Source organism: Protomyctophum bolini (assembly GCF_963924005.1).
Source record: "Protomyctophum bolini genome assembly, chromosome: 23".
Lineage (NCBI taxonomy): Eukaryota > Metazoa > Chordata > Actinopteri > Myctophiformes > Myctophidae > Protomyctophum > Protomyctophum bolini.
Window position 1 is genome coordinate 17,173,518 of NC_137884.1, and position 25,826 is coordinate 17,199,343.

The 25,826-nt window shown below is 42.7% G+C and overlaps 1 protein-coding gene across 1 annotated transcript in view; it reads left to right on the forward strand.

The window, feature by feature from the left end:
* Positions 1–268: 268 nt before the first annotated feature.
* Positions 269–25,826, forward strand: part of cntn1b (contactin 1b) — a 35,832-nt gene continuing 10,274 nt past the window's right edge. The window contains exons 1-15 of the mRNA XM_080757665.1: positions 269–369; positions 5,534–5,614; positions 5,832–5,867; positions 6,018–6,144; positions 7,805–7,986; positions 8,686–8,781; positions 17,382–17,594; positions 18,228–18,327; positions 19,471–19,655; positions 20,186–20,310; positions 21,689–21,806; positions 22,696–22,846; positions 23,219–23,346; positions 23,619–23,791; positions 25,026–25,149. Coding sequence (XP_080613791.1) covers positions 5,560–5,614; positions 5,832–5,867; positions 6,018–6,144; positions 7,805–7,986; positions 8,686–8,781; positions 17,382–17,594; positions 18,228–18,327; positions 19,471–19,655; positions 20,186–20,310; positions 21,689–21,806; positions 22,696–22,846; positions 23,219–23,346; positions 23,619–23,791; positions 25,026–25,149 — 1,813 coding nt within the window. The 5' untranslated portion in view covers positions 269–369; positions 5,534–5,559. The remainder of the gene's footprint in view (positions 370–5,533; positions 5,615–5,831; positions 5,868–6,017; positions 6,145–7,804; positions 7,987–8,685; positions 8,782–17,381; positions 17,595–18,227; positions 18,328–19,470; positions 19,656–20,185; positions 20,311–21,688; positions 21,807–22,695; positions 22,847–23,218; positions 23,347–23,618; positions 23,792–25,025; positions 25,150–25,826) is intronic.

Genomic DNA, 25,826 nt, shown 5'->3' on the forward strand with positions numbered 1-25,826 from the left:
TCAGTGTTCATTTTACTCTGACAGTGTTGCAATAAGCGGCTGCACGCGCAGCAGTGAACAGAACAGCTGGAGAGAGGCTGCAAGGAGCAGCATCCTCCCTCTCTCTCATGATGAGAGAGATCAAAGTCTCTTTCCCGTCATCCCTTCCGCCTCTGCGTCCAATCGGTCCAATCGCATTCACACGTGCGCCTCCACCAGGCAACGCCACTCATCTGCTCTCCACCAATAGAAAAGTTGAGCAGTGGACGGGACGTACCTCCCCCAGGTTGGGCTGCATGTTGTGGGACGATGCGGCTCGGGTCCAGGTGTGCCATGTCCATGATGCGAAGACTATTCTGATATAACTCTTTGCTTTATTCTGTCGCAAAGGTAAGGGCCACACACGGCATTGTATAGTCCGGTGCATAGACTATTAGCCTGTAGGCTTATGTCTTGAGTTGGTCGCGATTAGAGGGAATGCTCAGCTGTCTATATAAATATGAAATACTGAACCAGAGGAGGAATGGACCGGGGACAGTACCGCATTGCAGACCAGTCAACTCGACTCAATCCGCATGTTGAGTCAGTCGTCAGCGAAAGGGCGCATGCATGCTATACTTTTGTCGGCTGTGGACGTTTTGGGGCAGTTGTAATTGGACAAATTAGTAATGTGTTTTGTAGCTTGCAGACTAAATTGTTTTGTTTGTTATAGGACCTGCTACAGTTAACAACAGTAGCCTATGTTTTTTTTAAACGACAGATAAAGATGGCAAAGTGCGACATGAAGAAGAACGCAAGCCTCCCAAGGTTAAATGATGCAGAGGGCAGGGGTATCAGGGTCAGGGAATGCTTAAATTGGCAAAATATTGTTTGTTGGGCAACACCCTAGCTTGCTATAGTGGTAGTGCAGAAGACAAACAGAATGTCTTCACTGACGTCTATGACGGGGAAACTATAATGCAGTAAAAGAGAACAGCTTTCCACCTCAATTCCAGATAGCAAAACAATCAGCAACTGATATTATTTTCAGGAACAAGGGATTAGTTTAGTTTTCCTAGACTGTATTGCCTTTGATTTTCTCCATACTGTTACCATATTGGACAGTTTAAATCATAATAGCATTGTTGACAACCCATGAACCCAACATACTTTCAAAAAGAGATAACCACCTATATGTTCAACAATGTTTGATCTTTGATTTGTACAGAACATGCTTTTAAATCCTTTGTAAAATGTAATACTACTATGCTGACAAAATCTTTACACTTAGGGGGCCCGCCTAGCCTATATGAACTTCAGGTAATACACACGCATATTGCATTTACCGTACATTATTTATTTACCATTGATACCCTTCAAATGTATTCAAAATTTCAAACCAGGACATTGAATCAGAGGTTGTGACACCTTATTGCTGGCCACATGACTTTAACTATCAGTGGGCTTAACCCAATGCGAACGAAAATAGCCACTGAGGATATATATAAGCATAAACAACTAAGACCCGAGGCTGATTCTACAAATGCCTTCTAAATCAGTCCAGTAGCCTAGTTCTCAAACTATTCACGGTATTCAAAATGATTCAACATTCTTCTTTAGCCAACATTACAATCTAAAATGACACGGATGCTTTCCTGGTTTAGCCTACATGTGCTGACTGCTGACCTAAATAATTTATGTACAGTCTGTCTATGCAAAGAGGAGTGTCCAGGGTTGTGATAGGATTACAGTCCATCCGTACGGATGGACTGTAACCACTGTCAACCACTTTGGTCCCAAACAACATATTTCTAACACTACTGGATTGCTGATCTACAAGCTCACAATGCCTTACAAACAACGATCGGCTATTTTCACTATGTTGATCTGTGGAAGTGTGGAATCAAAACTAAATGTAATGCCAATGCCACAACTCCTACAATTCCAACTGCTTGCCGGGGTGGGGGTTCCCATAACAATATGATTTGTTTGGGGTACAAATATGATTATGTTGCGGGCCACAACCTGAAAAGGTTCAGAACCACTGTACTATTAGCCCCATCCTCTGGCTAAAATATCAACTTTCCACACCGATAAACTAGATTCCATGGCATTAAGGATGATTATCTGTTAACTGATTCATCTGTATAAGAACACTAAACAAAATAGAAGGTGTTGTGATTTTTATCAACTCTGGTATACCTTTACCATATAATACCAAAGTGGAGTAGTATTTATTAAAAGTTGATTTAAATAATAATAGTAATGTGTATCCCTGGTGTATTTTAAAGCTATGCAATTGTAGAATTATTATATTTCACACGGGTGTGATTTTTTTAAAGAAGTTAGGTGGCTTCACATGAGTGATTTTTTTCTCAATGGAAAGCAGGTTAATATATGATTCTAATAATCCAGTTTAAATATCTGTAATTCTTCTCTTTTGTGTCTCTTTTCTAAATGATATAAACAATGAAACTTAGCCTACATTTTAAATGGATAGGGGGTGCTGGCCCTCAACATGATAAGCACTGATATAGAGCTTGTTTAATAATATCTTATAATTAGTTATAGAACTTCAGGGAATGTCAAGTTGGCGTCATGGTGGCTTCACAAATGATCATGTCATCATCAAACCAGAGTTTGTCAGTGGATAATAATGTGATCACAATTGAATGAATACATTTCCCATTACCCTTTTGAGGATTAGATCTTTAGAAGTACCACTGTGTTTCCTTAGGTTGTTTTCTTACATTCTTCCAGTATTATTATAGCATTTGCACATACATAAACTAATCCAAAACAATCAATTGTAAGAATCACAAGTATAAATGTAGGTTAAACATGGTTGTTGAGTCAGCCCGCCTGCAGCCTGCAGGCAGGGTGCATACAAGGACTGCTGCAGTCCCTCTCTGCAATGACCATAGACAGCCACTAGGAGGAGACAGGGAGATGGGGAAGACGACAGAAGCATGAGTTGGACATTGATTGATTCAATTCAATTCAATTCTGTTAACTGTTAACTGTGGACAACACCATAAAGCTTTCCACTTGTTTACAACAGGGTCCACCATTTTCAATTCATCAGAACATTTGATGTACAAATATATAATAAAAAACAGGACATAATCATAAAAGGAGGTAAAGGGGGTGGGTGGACAGAGTACATAACTTGAGTATATGTACTTTACTTGAGTATTAGTATTTTTGGGATACTCTCCGATACATTTCAAAGACAAATAGTCTATTGAACTTATGACACAGTGATCCCAGCAACATTTGCCCATTGTGTCTGTCTTGTCAACTTAAACAATTGAAAAACGGCAGCTATATTAGGAGAAATATCCGTGATGGGATGGTGCCATGCATCCTGATAATTCCAGCAATGACATGCTCTGCTTTCCAAGATATAGAATTTACAATTTAGGCATTTAGCAGACGCTCTTAATCCAGAGCGATTTACAATAAGCAACATCTTATCATGAAAATGCGTAAGCTAAGAACGTAACAGTGGAATATCTATATAATGAAACTATACATACTATACTATACATATATACTATAAAGTGCTGTGACTACATAAAAAGCAAGTCTGTATAAAATGCTATCTAAGTCTACATAAAGTTCTATCTAAGGGGCTAGGGTAAGTGCTATGGACCATGATGGAGTCTACAGAGGTGGGTTTTCAGACTACGGCGGAAGATTGGGAGTGAGGTTGCAGTTCTGATTGTAATGGGCAGTGCATTCCATAGTTTTGGAGCCAGAATGGAGAAGAGTTTAAGACGTGTGGAGCGTTGTCCCTGCGTTTTTAGTGAAGGTACTTCCAGCTATCCAGATATCCAGCTATTCCAGATATCATCAGATAAGAACACTAGAGGAAGATACAGTAATGTAAACAGGCTCAGCATTGTGTTCGCGACGCGTGCGTGTGTGTTAGGGATGTGATGATAATCGTTGGTATTGTTTCATTTGCGATAACAAATAATAATATTGCAGAGATTTTAATTTAGAGTGACATGTTCCCTCATACACTGAAATTGGCTGTGGACTTGGACCACAATAGCAGATCTACAGTAGCCTGGTTTCCAGGCTTCCAGCCTGATTCGCTGCGTTCCATGATTAGTTTTGTCACTTCGCTTCTCAGTCTGGCTAGCCTCCTGTTTGACTCGTATTTCATGACGTCACCTGTTAACCTAGCCACGTTGTTGCTGATAAGTCATCGGGCAGCGCCACTCCTAACACAAAAATGACAGAAGAGATTGTTTTTGGTACACCACCAGAGATACACAGATCCCCCATTACTATTCATGGTGAACCGATCAACCAGGTATGTTCGTACAAATACCTAGGAGTAGTAATAGAAAGATCAGATTGATTCAGTGTGAGAAGACAATAAAGTACTATATCATATCATATATATCATATGTGTCCATGTTTTTCTCACTGTTGAAAAACAATTGTGCCATGCCGTTCAAGAGTAGACTCGAGAGTAAAACCTATACGGTAAAATGTAAACATTTGAATCAGTATAGTCCACTATGTCAGATTCAGTAGTACAAAAAATCCTGCCGGCTGTGTGGGGTGAGTTTAGTGAATGATAAGGGGCAACGTCCCCAACAGCAGTAGGCAGCACATTGATACAACGTCAAACTGGCGTTTTTGTCCCAACCCACACCACAGACCAATCAGAGGCCTCGGGTCGATTTCTCAGTTTTACTTGTCCTGCCTACCTTGGAGATAGGAGACTTTCCAGACTGATTACCGACCAAAGTGACAAATCAAATCACCAGGCCAGATGTACAGTAGATCTACTAGTTTTGGCTAATGTTCCCCCCGGAATATGGATGATGGGGTGCAAATGGTTAATAAAGCATGTTTTGATTATCACGATAATATAGCTGTATTTGGGCCACAATAACTGTGACATGAAAATGTCATAAATGGTTCCTTTCATGCATCCCTAGAGAGCCCTGTATTCATGCTTGCTCTGCAGCACCAGATTTGGAGCAAGGGCAAATCTTCAGAGTCACTGTGATTTTGAATAATTCATGACCACCTTTCACTGTCACACAAAATCACCCTGGCACAGAGGCTATTATGTCTATCATGTCTGTTTTATTCTTTCAGACACTGTAAGCATCGGTATAAGCAGTCTCTCAACTGACACTAGATATATAAGTATACCTAGTATTTATATTACTTATGGTATGAGTTAATTATGCCTTGGTTTGTTTGACTGAATGAAAACCAGCAGCACTCCTCAGAAGTGGTGTTTGTTGAGAACCACTGGAACAATCACAGTATATTATGTTTACTTCATTTTCTCTATATATTATTATAGACAGGATTATAATATAATCTGGCTAATTTATTTTAATGAATGAAAACTGTATGCTAAATACAATGTAATAGTTAATATGCAGTGAATGGAGTTGGTAAGCATTTGCTTTTGATTCGTTTAAAGAGATCATGACATTATAAAAGTTGTTTTGTAAATTTTTTGTCTGTCTGTCTGTCTGTCTGTCTGTCTGTCGTTCTCCCTCTATCCATCCATTTATCTATCCAACAACTCTCTTAGTGTTTGTGAGTCCGCTGCTGGTTGTTATGGTGGCCCCTGCTTTAGTGCTGCTGGCACTCTCCTCTGCAGTCTCTTTCACAGGTATGTTGTACACCTGCATGCACGCACGCACGCACGCACGCACGCACCATGGTGGTGATCCACCTGAACTGAAGTTGCACCCACCATCCACCAGGCAAACCAGGCATACTTAATGAACTGGTGGTCCACATAAAAATGATATTTTGCTGATCAATTTGGATTCATTGCATTGTAAATTGATACCATGCATTTATTTAGTCATGATCTTGCATTACAGCTGCAGTCCTGTTTAATGAGCCTAGAATCTTTGGAGGTGAGTATAGTTACATATTTTTCCAAGTATACTGTTTTGACAAGCAGCATGAAATAAACCTGTTATATATGAAATGGGGATGTTATCACCCTACAATTCAAATTAAATCCCCTCATTTGCCAGTGTCTTCATTATATTGTCCTTTTTCAGAGGATGCTACTGGCTATGGGCCCATCTTTGAAGAGGAGCCCATGGACGTTGTTTACACCGAGGACTCGCCAGATGGAAGAATCTCCATGAACTGCAGGGCGAGGGCTAACCCCCCAGCTTCATACAGGTAATACATTCACTCAAAACCCATGCATGTAAGTGTAGCCTACTGTATGATATGTGGGAGTTGGGAAATATAATGCAACTGGCGGCCCGGGGTCCACATGCGGCCCACACCTTCACTGTGGCCCTCAGGTTAATATTGGAATACTGATAAAGTATTTGTTTCATTTCTGTTATAATTCCAATCATGCAAGCATGACCGGCTTTAATTACTTAAAGTCTAAAATAATTTCAATTCAAATATAGCAAAAATAGCTGATCTACAAGCTCAAAACGCGTCACACTGCGACACGTTTTGAGTTTGTAGATCAGCTATTTTTGCTACGACCGTAATATGCAATGTGGCCCTCTGGAGTGACTGTATAAATATAGTGGCCCTCTCCATCGTCAAAGTTGCCCACCTCTGTTTTTAGTTACTTATTTGTTTGATCATTGTTTGTGAATTGTCAACCCCAGGGGAGTAGATTCCATGTAGATATCCACAGAGGTACACAAATCTTCAGTAAATTGTATTTCCGGTAAATATCCACAGAGGTCCGATGACATCCCGCAATCAGGGAATTAACATTTTTTGCCAGTTTTTGCCTACTTTCACCCTGTGCAAGTCTGACCACTTCAGCAATACAATCAGCTGGCTGTAGCTGAAAACTGAATTTCCCCCATGGCATCAACTAAGTCTAATTCATACATGGGCAACTGGCGGCACGGGGGGCACACACCTTCACTCAATGTGGCCCTCAGGTTAACTGATATATTATTGATTTCAGCTGTTACAATTCCAAACATGACCCGCTTTAATTACTTTAATGTTTAATGTTATTGTTTTAGTGAAGTTAACATACCTTTTAATTAAAGGTATTTGAAAGGCATTTGAAATTAAAAAAATATATATACTTTTCAGGATTCCAATTCCAAAATGGCAAAAAATAAATCAGGATTTCGATTTCGACTCAAAACAGTGTGACACGTTTTGAGCTGGTAGATCAGATATTGTTTCTAAGACAGCATTGCCAATGGAGCGTCACAGTCCCGCCCCCTCGAGAGACCCGGAAAATAAATCCCTGTTCATTTTCCTCATAGACTTTTCAGAAAGTATTTATTTAAAGACGTTTACGCCGCGGACAAAGCCAACTCTTGTCGTGACAAATCATGACAATAAACACAATGTTTTGGGCCAAACAAATAATTAGAAAGTTAAAAAAAACGTAATTTGTAATAATTTGTTTGGTCCAAAATATTGTGTGTGTTGTCATGATTTGTCATGACTCGAGTTGGCTTCGTACGGCGCTTAAAAGGTCTTTAAATAAATACATTTTGAAATGTCTATGGGAAAAATGCATTGGGATTCATTTCCTGGGCCTGGCGTCGTCATGAAAGGGGGCGGGACTGCAACGCTCTATATGCAATGTGGCCCTTTGGAGTGAGTGTGGAAATTTGGTGACCCTCTCCATCTTCAAATTTGCCCACCCCCCTGGTCTAATTAATTTATGCACAAATTGCACATACAGTCTAGCACACACAAGACAATGTTTGAGTGCTCTATCTATTCTATGCACGTGGGCATGTATCTCTCTCTCACTCGCTGTCTTTCTCGCTCTTGTCCCCCTTCCCCCACCGAACTGTATCTGCCCTTTTGCCCCTCTCCACACATCCATGCCCACCAGGTGGCGCCGTGACAACTGGGAGATCAAGCTGATGGAGCAGCCCGATGAGTACTACAGCCTGGTGGGAGGGAACCTGGTCATCAACAACCCCAAGAAGAAGAAGCACGCGGGGACCTACATCTGCGTGGCCCGGAACATCTACGGCACCGTCATCAGCAAGGAGGCCCGCGTCAAATTTGGATGTGAGCGCTTTCACTCGTGTTCTATAATTGTCAGCGGTTCTCAAACCTTTCATGTAAAGGACCCACACTTTTCAGGTTCACATTTCTTTTTTTAAATGGCAAGATCGTTTGAAAATATCAGACCTACTAGCTCACAATGCAGCGCATTGAGAGCTTGTAAGATATATAGGTTGAAGCTGATAGACTGATTAACTTGTTTCGCTGGGAATCCCCTGCAACCCCCTCAAGGACAAAAGAGCAGACATTTTGAAGGAAGGTAAACCGATGAATGTAATGACACACTGAAACAGACTGGCCCTACATATTTAGGCAACACACTTAGGCCACAATTTGAACTTGTTTTCTGTTTTAAAGGCATTTTGTAGTTATTTTATTTTAAATTTTTGAATTACAGTACTTTGTAATTTCATTCAAATACTTTGTTTCCAGGGGGTCCCTAGAAAATATAGCATGAAAATCTGTTCAACCACTTCAGCCCTATTTTATGCTTAGGCTATTAAAAAATAGCTGATCTAGAAGCTCACAGCACGATGCTTTTTTTGGGAGAGAAGAAAAAAGGAAAAATCTTAGAATTTGTAAAATAAAATTGCCATGGTCCCTGGCACTCACTCTTCTCATATAAATACATATCAGCCCGGGGGTCCTTGGCATCAACATGTTTGAGAAGCACTACTGTAAATGTCCTATTTTGTCCTGCAGATCTGGAGGAGTTTCCCCAGGATGACAGGGACTCTGTCTATGCTGTGGAAGGCCAGGGGGCTGTGCTGCTGTGTGTCCCTCCAAAAGCCTGGCCAGGTACTGATGGGACCTTCTCTTTGGTCCCACTTTTAGGTTCCTTTCTCACTAGACAGTACTTTGTTCAATAATTAAATCCATTTACATGTTCACATTTCTAGTTTCTAGTTTAGGTCTCATCCCAATCAACAAGTGTAGATATAGCCTAAGGCTTAGACCCTAAGCTTCAGTTCCTACACAGTAAAATGTGCAGGGTTTATTTTTACCCAATATAGGTGGTTGCACACTGGTGCGTTTTTGAGTGGTGCAACCACTCCTATAGACGGCTATGTGTGTGGCTGGCTGGGTCTATCCCTGGCTGTGTCCGAGCACAAAAATAGCGTTATAGCGTTTGTTCAAATCACCACCAAGTGTCACTGTTGCACAGCCTAATACACAGACACACACAGGCCAGGGAGGAGGGCTTGTACAGTACAGTACAGTACAGTACAGTACAGTACAGTACAGTACAGTACAGTACAGTACAGTACAGTACAGTACAGTACAGTACAGTACACTAGACAGCTGTGGAAAATCGACCCCCGGGAGTTTTATTTATTTATATATATATATATACGGTATATATATATATATATATATATATATATATATATATATCAAATCAAATCAATTTTATTTGTATAGCACATTTAAAAACGACTCTCATCGTACCAAAGTGCTTCACAGGTCAAAGAAAACAATACAATACAGTGCAATACAATACATCAGTGAAACAAAACAAAAAAAATCCTATGTATAAAGTGCAAGAGTAAAATTAGGGGGACTGGAAGGCTTGTGAGTAGAGGAAAGTTTTGAGCCTAGACTTAAAACTCTCAGTGGAGGGGGCAGATCTAACAGCGAGTGGGATGCTGTTCCAAATTTTGGGGGCTGCGACAGCAAAGGCTCGGTCGCCCCTGAGCCTCTTCCTTGTCACTGGGACATTTAGGAGTCGACTGTCTGCTGACCTGAGGGTCCTGATGGAGGTGGAATAGAGGAGGTCAGAGATGTAGGAGGGGGCCAGTCCGTTTAGTGCTTTGTATGTGAAGAGAAGTGTTTTGAATTGTATTCTGAACCGGACCGGCAACCAGTGGAGAGAGGCAAGGACAGGGGTGATATGGTCTCGTCTCCTGGTTTTCAGGAGGGGTTGAACTACTGCATGCTTGAAGCAGTCCGGGACTATGCCAGTGGCCAGGGAGCTATTTATTATTGCCAGGATGCTGGGACCAGCGGTGTCGGCAACCTCTTTCAGGAGGGCAGGTGGAAGGCTTCATGGTGGAGATTATCTTGACTAGAATTTCGCCCCCCTTCGGGGGGCTCAATCCTAGTGTCGTTGCAGCGCAATATGGGAAGAAGGAAATTGCGGGAATTGACAGACTCCACTTCATGTTTCAGCTGTGGTTTTAAACTCAGTAGTGTGCCCTGCACACAGCGCACACTCGCAATTGCAGCTGGAGGGCGACGCGACACACACACACACACACACACACACACACACACACACACACACACACACACACAGAGCGATGTGTGGATAAATCACTGAGATTTGGGAAATGTGTTCAGAAGTACAACGATTAAGCACGCACAGGCAAATGTCAGAAGCATCTGTTTCGGTTTCCAAACAGGAAGTTGTAAATGTGCTTATTAGACGGAGGCAGCGTGATGCTGGCATCTATTGTGATGCCAGCATCACCACATTTCACATAGAAATATAAGCACCCATTTACTCGCTTAGCGGAGACTGTGGGGTGGTAGAGGACATCTCCCCGGACGCGTGGGTATGTCCAGATAGTTGCCTCGCGGAGGCCTCTTTGTCCAGTGTCCATTCTGGGTCTGGAAACGGCACTTTTTTGAGTGTTGACCCCAATAGAAGGTCTGCTGCTCTGAATTTTACACCTCTCCCGCTTAGCGGAGACTGTGGGGTGGTAGAGGACATCTCCCCGGACGCGTGGGTATGTCCAGATAGTTGCCTCGCGGAGCCGTCTTTTGTCCAGTGTCCAGTCTGGGTCCGGAAACGGTAATTTATTTTGCATTGACCCCAGTAGAAGCTCTGCTGCTCTGAATTTTACACCTCTCTCGCTTAGCGGAGACTGTGGGGTGGTAGAGGACATCTCCCCGGACGCGTGGGTATGTCCAGATAGTTGCCTCGCGGAGGCCTCTTTGTCCAGTGTCCATTCTGGGTCTGGAAACGGCACTTTTTTGAGTGTTGACCCCAATAGAAGGTCTGCTGCTCTGAATTTTACACCTCTCCCGCTTAGCCACTGTGGGGTGGTAGAGGACATCTCCCCGGACGCGTGGGTATGTCCAGATAGTTGCCTCGCGGAGGCCTCTTTGTCCAGTGTCCATTCTGGGTCCGGAAACGGTACATTTTTTTGCATTGACCCCAGTAGAAGCTCTGCTGCTGTGAATTTTACACCTCTCCCGCTTAGCGGAGACTGTGGGGTGGTAGAGGACATCTTCCCAAACGCGTGGGTATGTCCAGATAGTTGCCTGGCGGAGCCGTCTTTTGTCCAGTGTCCACTTTATAAAGTCCATGCACTCCAGTGAATAGCATTTATCCATTTAGATAACTTTTTTATGTTATTTAATTACTTATTTTTACACAGAAACATAATGTGTGTCTTTACAATAACTGTAATGTAATAATAATACTAATAATGTAATGTAAAAATTATTTAATTAACGAATTAAATAATCTTATTTTATTCTGAAAGCAACCGGATGTCTTAAATCTGCTAGCTGTCAGACCGGAAGTTCTAAATTTGCTCATAAGACGGAGCCTTAGACGGAGCCAACTCGCAGGCAGTGCGAGAGGCTGGTTACAGGATTCTATAGGTCAGCCGTTTTGGTGTGACACACACGGCTTCCACATTTAGCTTCATACTGGGTGAAAGTGTCCTTCCAAAAATTATTATTTCGCTCGAAATTCTTATTCACAATGACATCGAGTTGAGGTGTTTGTGTTTTAGGGTAATTGTTGCATAAGCGCTATTTCGCACTATTTCTCCCTCCCCTCCCCTGTGTCTGAAGCAGCTAGCATGGAAGCTATATGGATTATGGAAGCTTTCCCTCCGATTGCACACAACCATGCCGTTATCCACGCGTCCATCCGATTGCTTTTAATGTAAATGTCCCATCCACTGAGCAATAGCGATATAAGCGCCTTATTCATTCATTCGATTCATTTGGGTGTGGGGCTGTGCAGTGCTGTGGGCAGCCTTTCTGACGGAGGCTCGGAGCTGCTGCTGCTGACGCTGTTCGAGTCGCATGGAGCAGTATAGAGTAGGCGTGGCGCAGCATTAGAAGGGCGCAGCAAATGCACGACATTGAGGGGTAGAAACCATCCCGGTCGCGTGGTTCATCTAACGCGTGTGTCACTGTGAAGGACTGGCCCCAATAAGTGAACGTAGTTGGCGTAGTAGACGCCAACATGACGATTCTGACGTAGGCTGGTGATGTTGAGCAACAATGGCGTGGTTGACAAAAGTAATATTTATTCAGTAATTAAGACATTTCTTTCAATGAAATGTAGCCTATATGTATTCTGGGAGTGTGCCGAATTTATTTTGCATATAGAGATGTGTGGTGAAAGTGTGGTTGGGTCGGAGAAAGCTGTTGGATAAACGGCCATGTGCTTATGTACCCCTGTCTATTAGGGTAGCAGGATTATTATGATTATTATTATTAGTATTGTTATTGTGATTATTACATGGATTATTGTTGTGATGTGAGCTTGTGGCTGACTCACTATCTAGAAAATAAAAACATGGCACTTCATTTAAAATAGGTTACAGACCCCTGTTATATGCGCTTGTTTTGGGATTCTTTTTAAAGACCTATTTACTTGTTTCTATGAGACATGGCAACGCCAACAGCGCAGCGAAAGGCATCCACGTCTTTCTCTTGTGAAATGCTGAGATTAGAAACGACCATAATTATTTCATTTCTCAACCTTAAAAAAAAAATAAAGACATCTCCATAATCCTTGGGAAGTGTGTGTAGCAAAAGTAGTCGGCATTGTCATGGTTGAAAGTATTCATGCAACACTGACGCTGTAAGCTGTGTGATGCTAACGCGCTAACACCGTTAGCATGGTCTGTGTTGGTCAAAGGAAAAAGGATAGATATGAAACTACTGGCCAAAGTGTCATACAAAACACAACACCTAAAATCGGAATGTGATGGTGACCTATTGAGCACAAACAGACAATCATGATTTGCTTGCTGGACCTATAATTAATTTATGTGCATTACATTTCCACCTCGCACATATAAATGAAAAGCAAGATGGATGCTAACGCGCTAACACCGTTAGCATGTTCTGTGTTGGTCGGAAAAAGGATAGATATGAAACTACTGGCCCAAATAAATGTCATAGAAAACACAACACCTAAAATCGGAATGTGATGGTGACCTATTGAGCACAAACAGACAATCATGATTTGCTTGCTGGACCTATAATTAATTTATGTGCATTACATTTCAACCTCGCACATATAAATCAAGCCACAGTGCAGTCAGAGAGTAGTTCACAGGTCACACACAGGAGCAGTGAAAGGGGGAGGGGCCTTCGGATGGCAGTGTAGAGTAGGCACGACATTGAGGGGTAGAAACCATCCCGGTCGCGTGGTTGATCTAACGCGTGTGTCACTGTGAAGGACTGGCCCCATTAAGTGAACGTAGTTGGCGTAGTAGACGCCAACATGACGATTCTGACGTAGGCTGTTGAGGTTGAGCAAGAATAGCGTGTTTCAGAAAAGTAATATTTAAACAGTAAAGAAGACATTTTTGGCGAATGCAATGTAGTCTATGTCTTTTGTGGGAGTGTGCAGGTTTTATTTTGCATAGAGAGATGTGTGGTGGAAGTGTGGCTTGGTCGGAGATAGAGCACGAATGAACGGCCAGGTGCTCATGTACCCCTGTCTATTAGGGTAGCAGGATAGCAGGATGAGGCTGGGGAGTGTGGTGGGAGGGAAGCTGTCTAATATGGAGGTGCAGGCCGATGGGGTCGATAGGTCAGATGTGGGTGGAGGGATATTTTGTCTGATGTTATTTACTTTTGTGATAAAAAATGTAAGGAACTCGTTACATTTTGCAGCAGAAATGTCCGTGTTATTGCCGGGGGGAGGGTGGATAACTGAGTTTATGGTTTTGAAGAGGATCTGTGGATTATGGGAGTTGTCAGAAATGAGTTTAGAGAAGTAGGTTTTACGTGCTGCGTCTATTGCATCCTGATAACTAAGGAGGTTGTTTTTCAAAATGTCGAAGGAGATCTGAAGTTTGTCACTTTTCCACTTCCTTTCCGATTTTCTGCATTCTCTTCTCAGGGCTCTGGTGGTGTCATTTAGCCAAGGGGAGCATTTTGGTTTGGATTTTTTATGTTTTAAGGGAGCAATATCATCTAGGATTGTGGCGCAGGTGGAATTAAATAGGGAAAGAAGTTCCTCTGTGTTCATTTCTGGTGGTGGGGCCTCAACAATACAGGTGTTTGGGGCAGCAGTGAGGGCCTCTGAAAAAATCGCAGCAGTTTGGGAGTTAAAGTGACGTGAGTAACGAGTTGGGAGATGAGGTTTTGACAGGGGGAGAGACAGAGCGGCATCAAATAAAATGGTGCAATGGTCGGAAAGACATGGAGCTATTATCTCCATGTTAACTACGGTATATTAAAACCACAGGATAGAACTAGGTCCAACGTGTGACCCAGCCTGTGTGTGGGACCGGTGTTAAGGAGTGAAAGATTAAAAGACTCAATTAAATGACTAAAATCGCTAGCTAGAGGCTTATGAGGGCAACATAAATGGACATTTATGTCACCTAGAATCAAAGCCTCGTCAAAGTTGGGCATAATGGTTGAGAGGCAGGCAGAAAATTGAGAAATGAAGTCCTTGGACTTTGGTGGGCGGTATACGAGAATAATTAAAAGTGGATTTTCAGAGTCCATTCTAATGACTTGGACCTCAAAACTGGGGTAGTGATCTGTGTTAACTAGGCGGCAGTTAAAGAGTTTCTTAAATATAGCCGCTATGCCACCACCACGTCCGGATCTGGGTGAACTGAAAAATGAGTAATTCTCCGGGCATGCTGCTATAAGTGGTGAACATTCATTTGTATTGAGCCATGTTTCAGTTAAAAATAAAAAATCTAAGTTATGGTCAGAAAGCAGTGTACTAATAAAAGCAGTTTTTTGGGTTATGGATCTTGCATTATATAGGCAGGGCCATTTTAACTAGGGTTGGGTATTTGGGTTGTAAGGGTTCTCTTTTCAAGGTGGAGAGGTTCTGGAGAACTACACTGCGGTGTGAGGTACAAGTGTTAATATTTTTTCTGTCTAAAACAAGGACAGGAATGGGTTTCACGTGTGTGGGGACATATGGTGTGATTAAGGATCTAGTGTTGATTATGGCTATTTTTGGTGGATTTATGTAGGGGGGGGCAGGGTGGATGAATTAGGTTGTTAAACTCAATTCCGTGGGATTTGGGGTTATAGTGCGGTCGTTGGCCGATTTGAACAGGGATTGAATACTGTGTGTGAGTATTTATGGAATTAAAAATGATGGGTGAAGGTAAAGCGAGAGTGGTAGGAGGACCGCCCGGCCAGAAGGGGGCGATATAGCGGGTACGGGTTGTCAGGTGATGGTGGTGATGGTGAGCCGAGGCAATGAGTCAATGTTGTTGTTGTTGTGAAAAGTTGTTGTGGGCAGCTACGGAACGGCGAAGGTTACGTTTGAGCATTTCACAGCCAAGTTTGCTTGGATGTAGCCCGTCAACATAAAAGGAGGGATGATTGCAGAACAGAAAAAGTTATGGACGTAATGGAGGTTAGCGGCGAGACAGGCAGATTGTAACCAGTAATGTAGATGAAGCAATCGGCTGAGACGCAGGTCGCCACGATTCCAGGTGGGAAGTGGACCGGAGATGTGGATTGAAAGACCAGTGCTTCTGAGGAGTGTGAAAATCAATTTGAAGTTGGAGCGGGTTATTAGCGATTGCGTGTCATTTGTTCCAACGTGGACGATAACGTTGGTGACGGTGGATGGGAGAGAAGCCAGAAATTCGGGGAGTTTAGTGAGGATGTCGGCGGTGGTCGCGCCCGAGAGAGAGTGGGTAATGACGTTCGGAAAACGGACAAACTTTATCTGTGAATCACCGATGATGGCCACCGTGGGGGTGATCAGGGAAAGCGGAGTGGACACAGGACGCTGCGACAAGGAGGACAGTGGTGCTGTTGTTGGGAGGCTGCTGGCCAGCGTGGGGGGGTCAGTTTGGCAGGGAGAGCTGAGACCTCTCGTGCCTGGCGACAGCCGTCCTCAGGAGTTTACGACGACTGGAGGGACCAGAACCAGACTCCAGGGGGGTGTCGATGCGAGGAGGGGGTTCGGGGACATCGGCCAGGAGGGAGAACCTATTTTTTAAAGTTAATGCTGGTGGACGAGGACGGGGCATCGTATCCAGACCGCGACCCCGGCCAGCTGTTCTCCACGCCGGGGTAGAGCTGGCCACGGGCGGGCGCTGAGCATCCTTCCGGAACCAGTCCAGAGGGACCGGAATGGTGTCGTTCATTTCGGCAGGGCGCCTGGGGACGTCTAGGACGGGCCCAGGAGTATCCAAGCATGCCGGAAGAGTGTCGTCATACACAGCCGCCACTGGAGCGGGTCCAATTGAGATCTCGGAGGGGTCCGAGGTCGGTCCTTGGGTGATGTGGAGTATGGAGTCTATGAAGAGTTCATTGTCGCGGATTTTGTACAGACTGGAGATTCTGTCCTCGAGTAGGGACACCTTCTCGGTTAAGCGGAGGCAGCTGTCACAGTCGGAGGATGATGAGGTATGTACTGTTGTCATGTTGTCTGGGGATAAAAAAAGAACTATGGCCAGTAAAAGTGATTTTGATGATGAAAATATGCAAGTTACAGTGAGGTATTGGGTGACAGGCAGAGTTTTAGTGCGGGACGCACCGGCGAGGGCCACATACAGTGGCCCGCAGCGTTGAATTGGTATGACAGTAGGCAGTATAGTAGTTCCCGTTGAGGTTCGGAACTTACCCGCAAGGCCCAGAGTCTGGGCCTGCTGCGTTGAATTGGCGTCGGGTAAGCCGGGAGGTGGTTTCTCCTCTCTGGTGGTTGGGATGACTAGTCAAGCTGGGTGGCTGTCAAACTAGCTGTCAGGCTGTCATTGCAGGAAACGCTGCTAGGCCGGTGGCCGCAGGTAGGCATCGGATGATGGCGGGCGTGTAATTAGTTTACAAAGTTACTTAAAGTAGACCGTTACAACTACCATGATTAAAAAAATAAAGTAAAATTAATGCCTGGAAATGGTTTAAAACGGCCAGTTTTGGCGAGGCTGTCAGTGGTGTTCGGCGTTTGGGGTGCAGCACCGACGCATGCGCATTCCCCATACGCATGCGCATATATATATATATATATTCGGAGGCAATTTGCAAGCGTGATTGACATAAAGTGAGGTCGATTTTATTTACATCCTCTGAAATTCTCTACGATATTCAAGCGAAAACCCCCCCGAAAATGTCATTTTAGGTAATAAAGTGATAAACAAGAGATAAGAGTGTGTGTGTGTGTGTGTGTGTGTGTGTGTGTGTGTGTGTGTGTGTGTTCTCCCATTTCCCAGCCGAGGTATCATACCGCTGGATCTACAACGAGTTCCCAATCTTCCTTCATACGGACCGCCGCCGTTTTGTTTCCCAGAAGACAGGGAACCTGTACATTGCCAAGGTGGAGGCGCAGGACGCCGGCAACTACTCCTGCTTTGTCTCTAGCCCCGTCATCGGCAAGAGTGTCTTCTCCAAGTTCACCCAACTCATCCCCACGCCACCCAAGGACGGTCAGTGGCCTCCCCCTCCACTTAGAAATGTACATTTTCCAATATGGGATATAAATTCGGTCACTAAATAAGGTCCCGAAAGATGGGTGAACTATGCTTGGGCAGGGCGAAGCCAGAGGAAACTCTGTAATTGGCCTGATGGTCAACATAAAAAATGTCCCCTGAGCAAGCAGGCAGCCTATACAGTATAGCTCAATGGTCAAATCCAGGATAGAAGAGGAAAGTTGCTTTAAGCTGCTTTAAAGCCCAAACCGCACGAAAGATTCACCTTGCAACAATACAGTATGCAACTACTGACTAGTTGCAAGGAGTTGCATTGGTGTGGTTGACCTGTTTTGTTGCAATGAGTTGTGACTAGCTGCAAGGAGTTGCAATTTGGTTTGGGCTTAAGCCTTATTTATACTTTGCCGTAAAATGGTGTTGCAGGCTCAAATAGCTGATGTACAAGTTTGGCTATAATTGCTTTTGAAAAAACTGCCAAACGGAGCGAATCAGTCTGGATCCCAGCCCAGGCTACACGTCATCAACAATGAATTTGATGAACATTATTACCCTTAGTCCCAGCATCACTATTTTAACAATTTAACAATTTAGTTTAGTTGTTAATTAGAGTATCTCTCTTTGTTTCTGCAGCTGAGGAGAAGAAATACCGATCAGAGATCATGGTGAAGTTCCCAGACACCACAGCAATGCTGGCCTCCAACATCAGCCTGGAGTGCTTCGCTCTGGGAAAGTATGTCTGCGTCAGACGTGTTATTAGAACAACCAGTTCACACAACACTGTGCACAGTAAAACGCCACAGTGTGTTCTTGTATCTGTTTGTAAAGGTGCGTTCACACCAGGCGAAATAATATTTGTGTCGCTTATAACACAGGAAACCTGTCACTCTGTTGCTTTCACCCCGGGCGCAACAGTTTAGCTTGAAATGTCACCCTCCCACTAGGGTTGCCAAACGTCCCTTGACATAAGGAATCGTCCCTTTGGGGTAAGATGAACCACACAAGAAACATTTTGATGGCAGTAAAATCAAAACATCTACCATTATTAACTAATATTATATAAAAAATATTCTAATAACACATTTCCCTTTTCATTTTCTTAATGGTTATTTAAACAATATTATAAAACCAATTAAATTAAGTTTAATTTTTTTCCAGAACCTTTTAATATATGTTTTTCAGACCTGCAGCAGGCTATGCACTGGACAAATCTGCATGACATTTTAACGACCACCCTACAGGAGTTTTCATGTTGCACGAACTACGGTCTTATATACTAATTAGTATTATCGCCATCACCTGGGTGGGTCAGTCGTGTAACTTTCTTGACGTTAAGCCGTGTATATGTTCAACAACACAGCCATGCAAAATAACATTGACAGCTATGAGATTGCGAAAGCTTGCTTGACCTGCATAGCGACAGTTGCTAAACCATTTGGATTGGCATTGGACAATCGCTTTTTGGGGTGGGATTTAGCGAAGGGCTAATTGACTCAATTTACCTTTGACATTTGGTTAATTTTTTAATTTTTGGTTAGTTTTCTACTTTCCACATGAACAGCCAGGTGTAAATGATAGATGTTTACTAGATTTACAGTAAGGTCACATAAGTATTCTATCTTAGTAGATAAAGGGGGTGGTTCAAATTACCCACTGGCTCATCTAGCCCATTCTTCCTATTCGGTAACGTATTGAATAAGTGTGTCCCATATTGAACTGATAAGGGGCACACTTTTTATTTTTTTGGGAATCAATCAATGACATATCTTACAAGTGTAAAGAAGGAAAACGATATGCACATCCCATTTTCAGAATACGGTGCTGGACACATCTTACAAGTCCCATTTCTTTAAAAATGCTTTGCTTGTTTATTCAGCCCCATCCCTGATATTGTGTGGAGGAAAGTGGATGCCACAGACCTCCCAGCCAACCACGAGATCAGTGAATCAGGGGCGGTGCTCCACCTTTTCAACGTCCAGTATGAGGATGTCGGAGCTTATGAGTGTGAGGCCATCAACACCAAAGGAAAGGACTGGCATAAGGCCTGGCTCTATGTGGAGTGTAAGTAACATTTTTTATGAGACTAAAGTCACTGTATCTGTTTTGTTGGATGCGTATTAGCAGTGATATTTACTCTGTTACTCTGATACAAGCTATTCAATCAGGCAGTGTAAAAAAGTAAAACCAACCACCCCGCCGCCCCACGATACAGTGAGATTATAATATATCTGCTTTCAAATTCAAATTAATGAATAACCTAGTATATTTTTGCGTGAATCAACCAGTTTTCAAATAATCATCTTGGAAAGTGACTTGGCTCTTGGCAGTGGGATTGTTTTGTTCAGTAAGTTTAGTGTAGAAAAACATATCCTTTGGTCCTAATTACAGTTTACTTCACTGAAGAGAACTGACAGTGTATTTGTAGTATTAGTTGTGTCCCCCCCCCTTTTGAGAATGTGAGGGAATTGACTTAAAGGTCTATTGTTATTGTTTTAATTTGAAATTATAACAAGAAATATGACATTTCCAATGTATCATGCAGGCTTTTGTGACGGATACATAATTTTCTCATTGATGTTTGTGATTGGCAGCTGCACCAGAGTGGGCTGAGACCATCAACAATACACAGATAGACATTGGTTCGGAGCACACCATGCGCTGCATGGCGTCGGGGAAGCCCTTCCCCTATATACGCTGGTACAAAGATGGATACATGGTGAGAATTCATGACCTCGTTTCTTTCACTAATGTTCATTCACGAAACGTTAAAGGGGGGTGCAAGTGTCAGAATTCACTTGCTTATCCTGCATGGTGTATGAGTCGCAACCTGAAAATGTTTCCTGTTACTATTTCTATTGAAATATAGAGCTTATTTTAACCATCTAAAAGTATCACTTACGCCACCAACTGCACCAAGGAGGAGATGACAAACTGACATATTGAGCCTACAACACAGTATGGCAGGCCCCCCTATCGTAATTCTTTTTTAAATTTGTTATAACATTTTGTAAAAAAATACATATTTAGCCCCATGTTCGAATGTCCCTGCCCCCTGTCAAAAATAGCTAAAATCGCTAAAACGAAATAAAGCAGCAAAATGAACATTCATCTTTTACTTTCACTTTCACACAACCTTAATCCGGTCGTTTTAACGGACCCCTCACCAACCTTAATCCGGTCGTTTTAACGGACCCCTCACCAACCTTAATCCGGTCGTTTTAACAGACCCCTCACCAATCTTAATCCGGTCGTTTTAACGGACCCCTCACCAACCTTAATCCGGTCGTTTTAACGGACCCCTCACCAACCTTAATCCGGTCGTTTTAACGGACCCCTCACCAACCTTAATCCGGTCGCCTGTAAAACAAGAGCCCCCTCAGTGACCATCGACTACCAGGCTCTGCGTAAAAGGTTATCCCGTTCGACTCCAGCTCAGGGTGCTAAACGTTACAATATGTATCTGAAAACATTATAGGTTAGAGAAATAAGCCTCGTAGTTCTGTATCTGACTTGTAAAGCAAAAACAAACAACTCCATGGTTGCGGAGCTATACAACCCATAGCCTGAAGGGTGGATGCGACGCTCTGATTGGTTCAGAAGCACACAGCCTTCTGTTTAAGACTGAAACTTCTAAATAAAATCACCAAAATCACTCCATCTTTAAAGGTCTATGCAGTGGTCTTGCATGAGTAGTCCACTGACTACAATTTACTACTTTACATTACTTCTGACCATTTTCCAAAGCATACAATGGTTTGTTAGATGTTTGAGGAAACCAACCGTTTAATACGAACGGTATTAAAGTCAACTTCGCTTGAAATAGGTATTCCAACATTATGGTTATCATTACTTAACATGTATAAAGTGGAGAGTGAGTGGACTTGTGTTTCTGCCAACGGAAATGCCGGAAATTGTGGTCTTTGTTGACTCCAAAATTGCAGTATGTTACTGAATTGCAAACGATAGACTCCCTACTGCACTGCTTTTTTTTGTGTGATCTACACAGTTTTTGTCCACCAATGGTCCACAGAGATTATACAAACGTTCTTTCTCGGCTTATCCTGTTTTTGCTTGGTCTGTGTGTTTTGTTTCAGTATGGAAAAGGAGAGCTGAAGTTTTCCAGTTTGACATTTGACGACTCTGGAATGTATCAATGTATTGCTGAAAACTTCTGGGGAATCAAATATGCAAATGCTGAGCTGCGAGTAGTCGGTAAGTCAAACGTAGTAAATTGCATTCTCATTTGACCCTGAATAGATGTACAGTCCAATCCATGGAAATAAAAAAATATTTTAGTTATTGGCCAGTGGCTGTCTGGTCTCCCAAGGTGCTCACAATTGCTTGGCTACCTACCAAGATGTTGGGTAGCCGTAGAATATACATTAAGCTAGCTAGAGCCAAATACTGACTGATGTCATTATCAAAAATTGTTTTGGAAAATTGTTTTAATTCAGATTTACAGTAGCAGCAATATTTATTCATTTAAATAAGGTTCTGACCAGGGACCCTGGAAAGTTGTATAATATACAAGGTTCCATTTTGAAAGACATACATTTTAGTTATTTGACATGTCACGCCTGTAAATATATTTTTTCATCCATGGCACCCCTGAATTGAATTGCTACTTTATAGCACCTTTTGTCATATTAACGGTATGTAGATACATGTATATAAATAATTCCCCCGAAGATACAGTATGTCACAAAGAAAACTGGGTTGAATCACTTAAACCCCAGCATCCGTATTCTGGGCGGAATATTCACCAAAAATAGCCATTTGGTGAAGAGACTTGGTGTACTGTATGCTGAAAAAGATCACACCAAGTACGGTTTAACTCAGGTCCGTTTTACTAAGTATACAGTAAGAAGAGGGTCTAAACTGAAGTGACATTGATAAATTCCAAATATTATCACATTTTCAAGTATTCTGAGGCACTTTCGTAAAGGCACCATGAGGTGCCACGGCACCCGCTTCAAGAAGCCCTGCTGTATTGTAATTGTAACAATATAAGAATTTGTCACACCAGACTTTTACATTTGAAATGGGAAAGGTTTAGGAATCAACAACTTGAGTCCTCATTTTGAAATGTTTGTCTTTCTAGCCTATGGTCCTACATTTGAGCTTAACCCAGTTAAGAGGCAGCTTCTTGGAGCTCAAGATAACCGGGTCGTGATTGAATGTAAACCCAGAGCAGCCCCAAGACCCCGGTTCACCTGGAAGAAGGGTAAAGAACTGCTGTTCAACAATTCAAGGTCGGTACAACTGTAGCATACTGATGAAAATAGCTGAAATAGGGGATTGGTGGCTATATCAGTGGTGCCCCACTGTGGTGCCCCCATTAGGCCTATATGTATTTGCCTATTTTATAGGCATATTATGTCCTGGAGAAGTAGAGAAAAAATGGATCCCGCACACTGTCTTCACTTGCAGAATTAGATTTATTGAGCAACGTTTTGGTCGTTCAGACCTTGGGATCCCTTTTGTCTCTACTTCTCCAGTTACAGTTATCTGACGCACAATGAGACTGTATGTTGTTACTGTGTGTTACAATGTTTGGCTTCTGTGTTAGAAAGACAGAGTCACGATTAAGGCTACGATCCATGTTCATTGTTTGTCTATTCCAGGATCTCCATCATGTCCGATGGGACTCTGGAGATCCTTAATGCCACTACGAACGATGAGGGGGTGTACAGCTGCTTTGCAGAGAATGACAGAGGGAAGGCCAACAGCTCTGGTACCCTCACCATCACAGGTGTGGGTGTGCGTGATGCTATGAGACTAGATATCATCTGGGATTTTGGATATTGTAATATCATACAAGTGTTTTATACTTGTAATCTTGTATACTATATTATCGTCACAATAAGATATTATATCCTCACAATATTGATATTGTAGTATTTGGTCTAAAATATTGCCCTATTGCCCAGCACTAAATCATTCCAGGTTGTTATAAATGAGAACTGGTTCCGAATTAACTTTGCTGATTAAATAACTAACAAACAATAATTAAAAAATCTGCAGAGGCTACCAGTCTCACGGTGGTTCCCGAGGACACGTATGGCAAGGTTGGTGAGGAGGTGATCCTGAGCTGTTCTGCTTCTTATGACCCCATGCTGGACGTTGTCTTCATCTGGGCCATTGACCACAGAGTCATCGACTTTGACGCAGAGTGGCAGCACTACGAGCGCATCATGGTACAGTAGGAGATGCACTTCACATCTACTTAGCCATGTAGCTAGGTGTAATGTTAGAGACCACAGAAGTGAACCTTTCAAGCCTCTATTCTCAACTCGCTGTTTTCTGCAAGACATTACTCCATATCTCTAAAACTGGTGGGTCAAACTGAACAACCTATATGTCAATTTGAAGCTATTATTCCCTGCTTTCATGTTATGACATGAAAAAACGAAAATTCAAAAAAATCCAATGGCAGTCCCTCAGTCAAATCTGGTCCCATTTCTAAAGAACCAAGCCTGTCAGTGATATTGTTATTAACCCAATTAACACTGTACACCCTGACGGCCATATATGGAGCGTGTCACGAGGCGTGACGGACGGACTAACTGACAGGTTTTGCAGGTTTTCATAGTAATCTGCGACCTGTGGTTTCAATTACAGTACATGGTAACTTTAAACCGGCTACGAGTTTACACACATCCCATGACAACTGGCAATGCCCACAGCCTCAAACACCAGTAGACGTTCACTCGAAAGTCGAAAGACAGCTTATGTTGCATAATGTGCATTGAGTGTGCATGCACTGATCGGCACAGCAATATACAATGGAGCACCGAAGTCTGACGTCACTTTCAGTAGAGGGCGCCAGTACACAGGTTCATGTATTTTTTTTATTGCATTATAATCCCCATCGGGGGATTTTAGATTCAGTTTATGTTGTGCGACTGGCAGATGCAGCCACCCGCCTACCCGGAAATGTAGTCTCTGGGTTATTTGACTCGTTTCTAACGCTTATTATGTTACTCTTTGGGTATATTTGTACATTTCCACCTTCAGTCGATGCTTCATATCCATATGAGTGAAAAGGCCGGGGTGATCGGTTTATTTTTCAAACGCAGTTCTTATATGAAGAGATCTAAAATCCCCCTATGGTGATTTCAATGCAAAAAAAAAATACATGAACCTGGGGACTGACGCCCTCTTCCGAAAGTGACTTCAGGACTTCGGTGCTCTATACAACACTGTGTTTATTTAACAGACACAAATTATCAGAATTTCCATACGTGAATAAAAACACATTGAAAGTGCTTTAGTCTACTCTCTATAGAACCTAAATATACAGGAAAATATAAATGTATAAAGAATAAGAAAACAATGGCACTAAAAAGTATGTTTGTTTTTTTTTAGAGCTCAGGTGCACTCCTATAGGTCTAATCTAAAATCGAATTTCATTCTCTCTCTCTCTCTCAGGATGGAGAAGGCACTGGTGACCTGATGATTCATAACGTCCAGGTTTGGCACGAGGGTCGCTACACCTGCACAGCCCAGACAGTGGTGGACAATGCCACCGCTGATACTGACCTCAAGGTTGTAGGTCAGTACCAAAAATCTTTACTCAAAGGGGAAGTATTTAAAGTATTAAAAAAATGTGCTTAGGCGTTAGGCCCTCCTCTTCCAGTGGGGCACTTACTGTATGTTTTCATTCCCACAGACAACAATGCTGGAATCTGTTCTTCAGAGTTTAGTCTTATTGTAACTCACAATGTTAGAGTAAATTTAAATGATGGGGTAGCCATCATCATAAATGATTGATGTTATAGCAGTTCAGTCCGACAATCTTTGAGAAAACGATTTTTGGCGGTGTGGCTCTGCTCCCGTGATTCTCCAGAACAATCTGTGTAAGCATGTCATGGTGATCACTCTGAGACCCCTTTTACACGAGAACGGTGTTCATAGGAAACGCCATAATAAAGTATTGTTTGCGAGAATGGCGTTTTTGGGGGGTGAAAACGCATACAGAGTGAAAACACCAATCCGCAAAACTTGTGACATCATGGCGTGGGTTCACAACGCATATGTTTATTACATTGATGCAGAGCCATAGGTGATATATGGAGTTCCTAAAATGAGCAAGCACTTCCTCGCCCCGCACATCCTACAAATACAAATGTAGCGATGGTGAATGTTAACCATGATGTAAACCAGGGGTTCTCAACGTTTTTCGCTGGGGACCCACGAAAATGCGTTGGCAACATCTCTGGACCCCTGCCC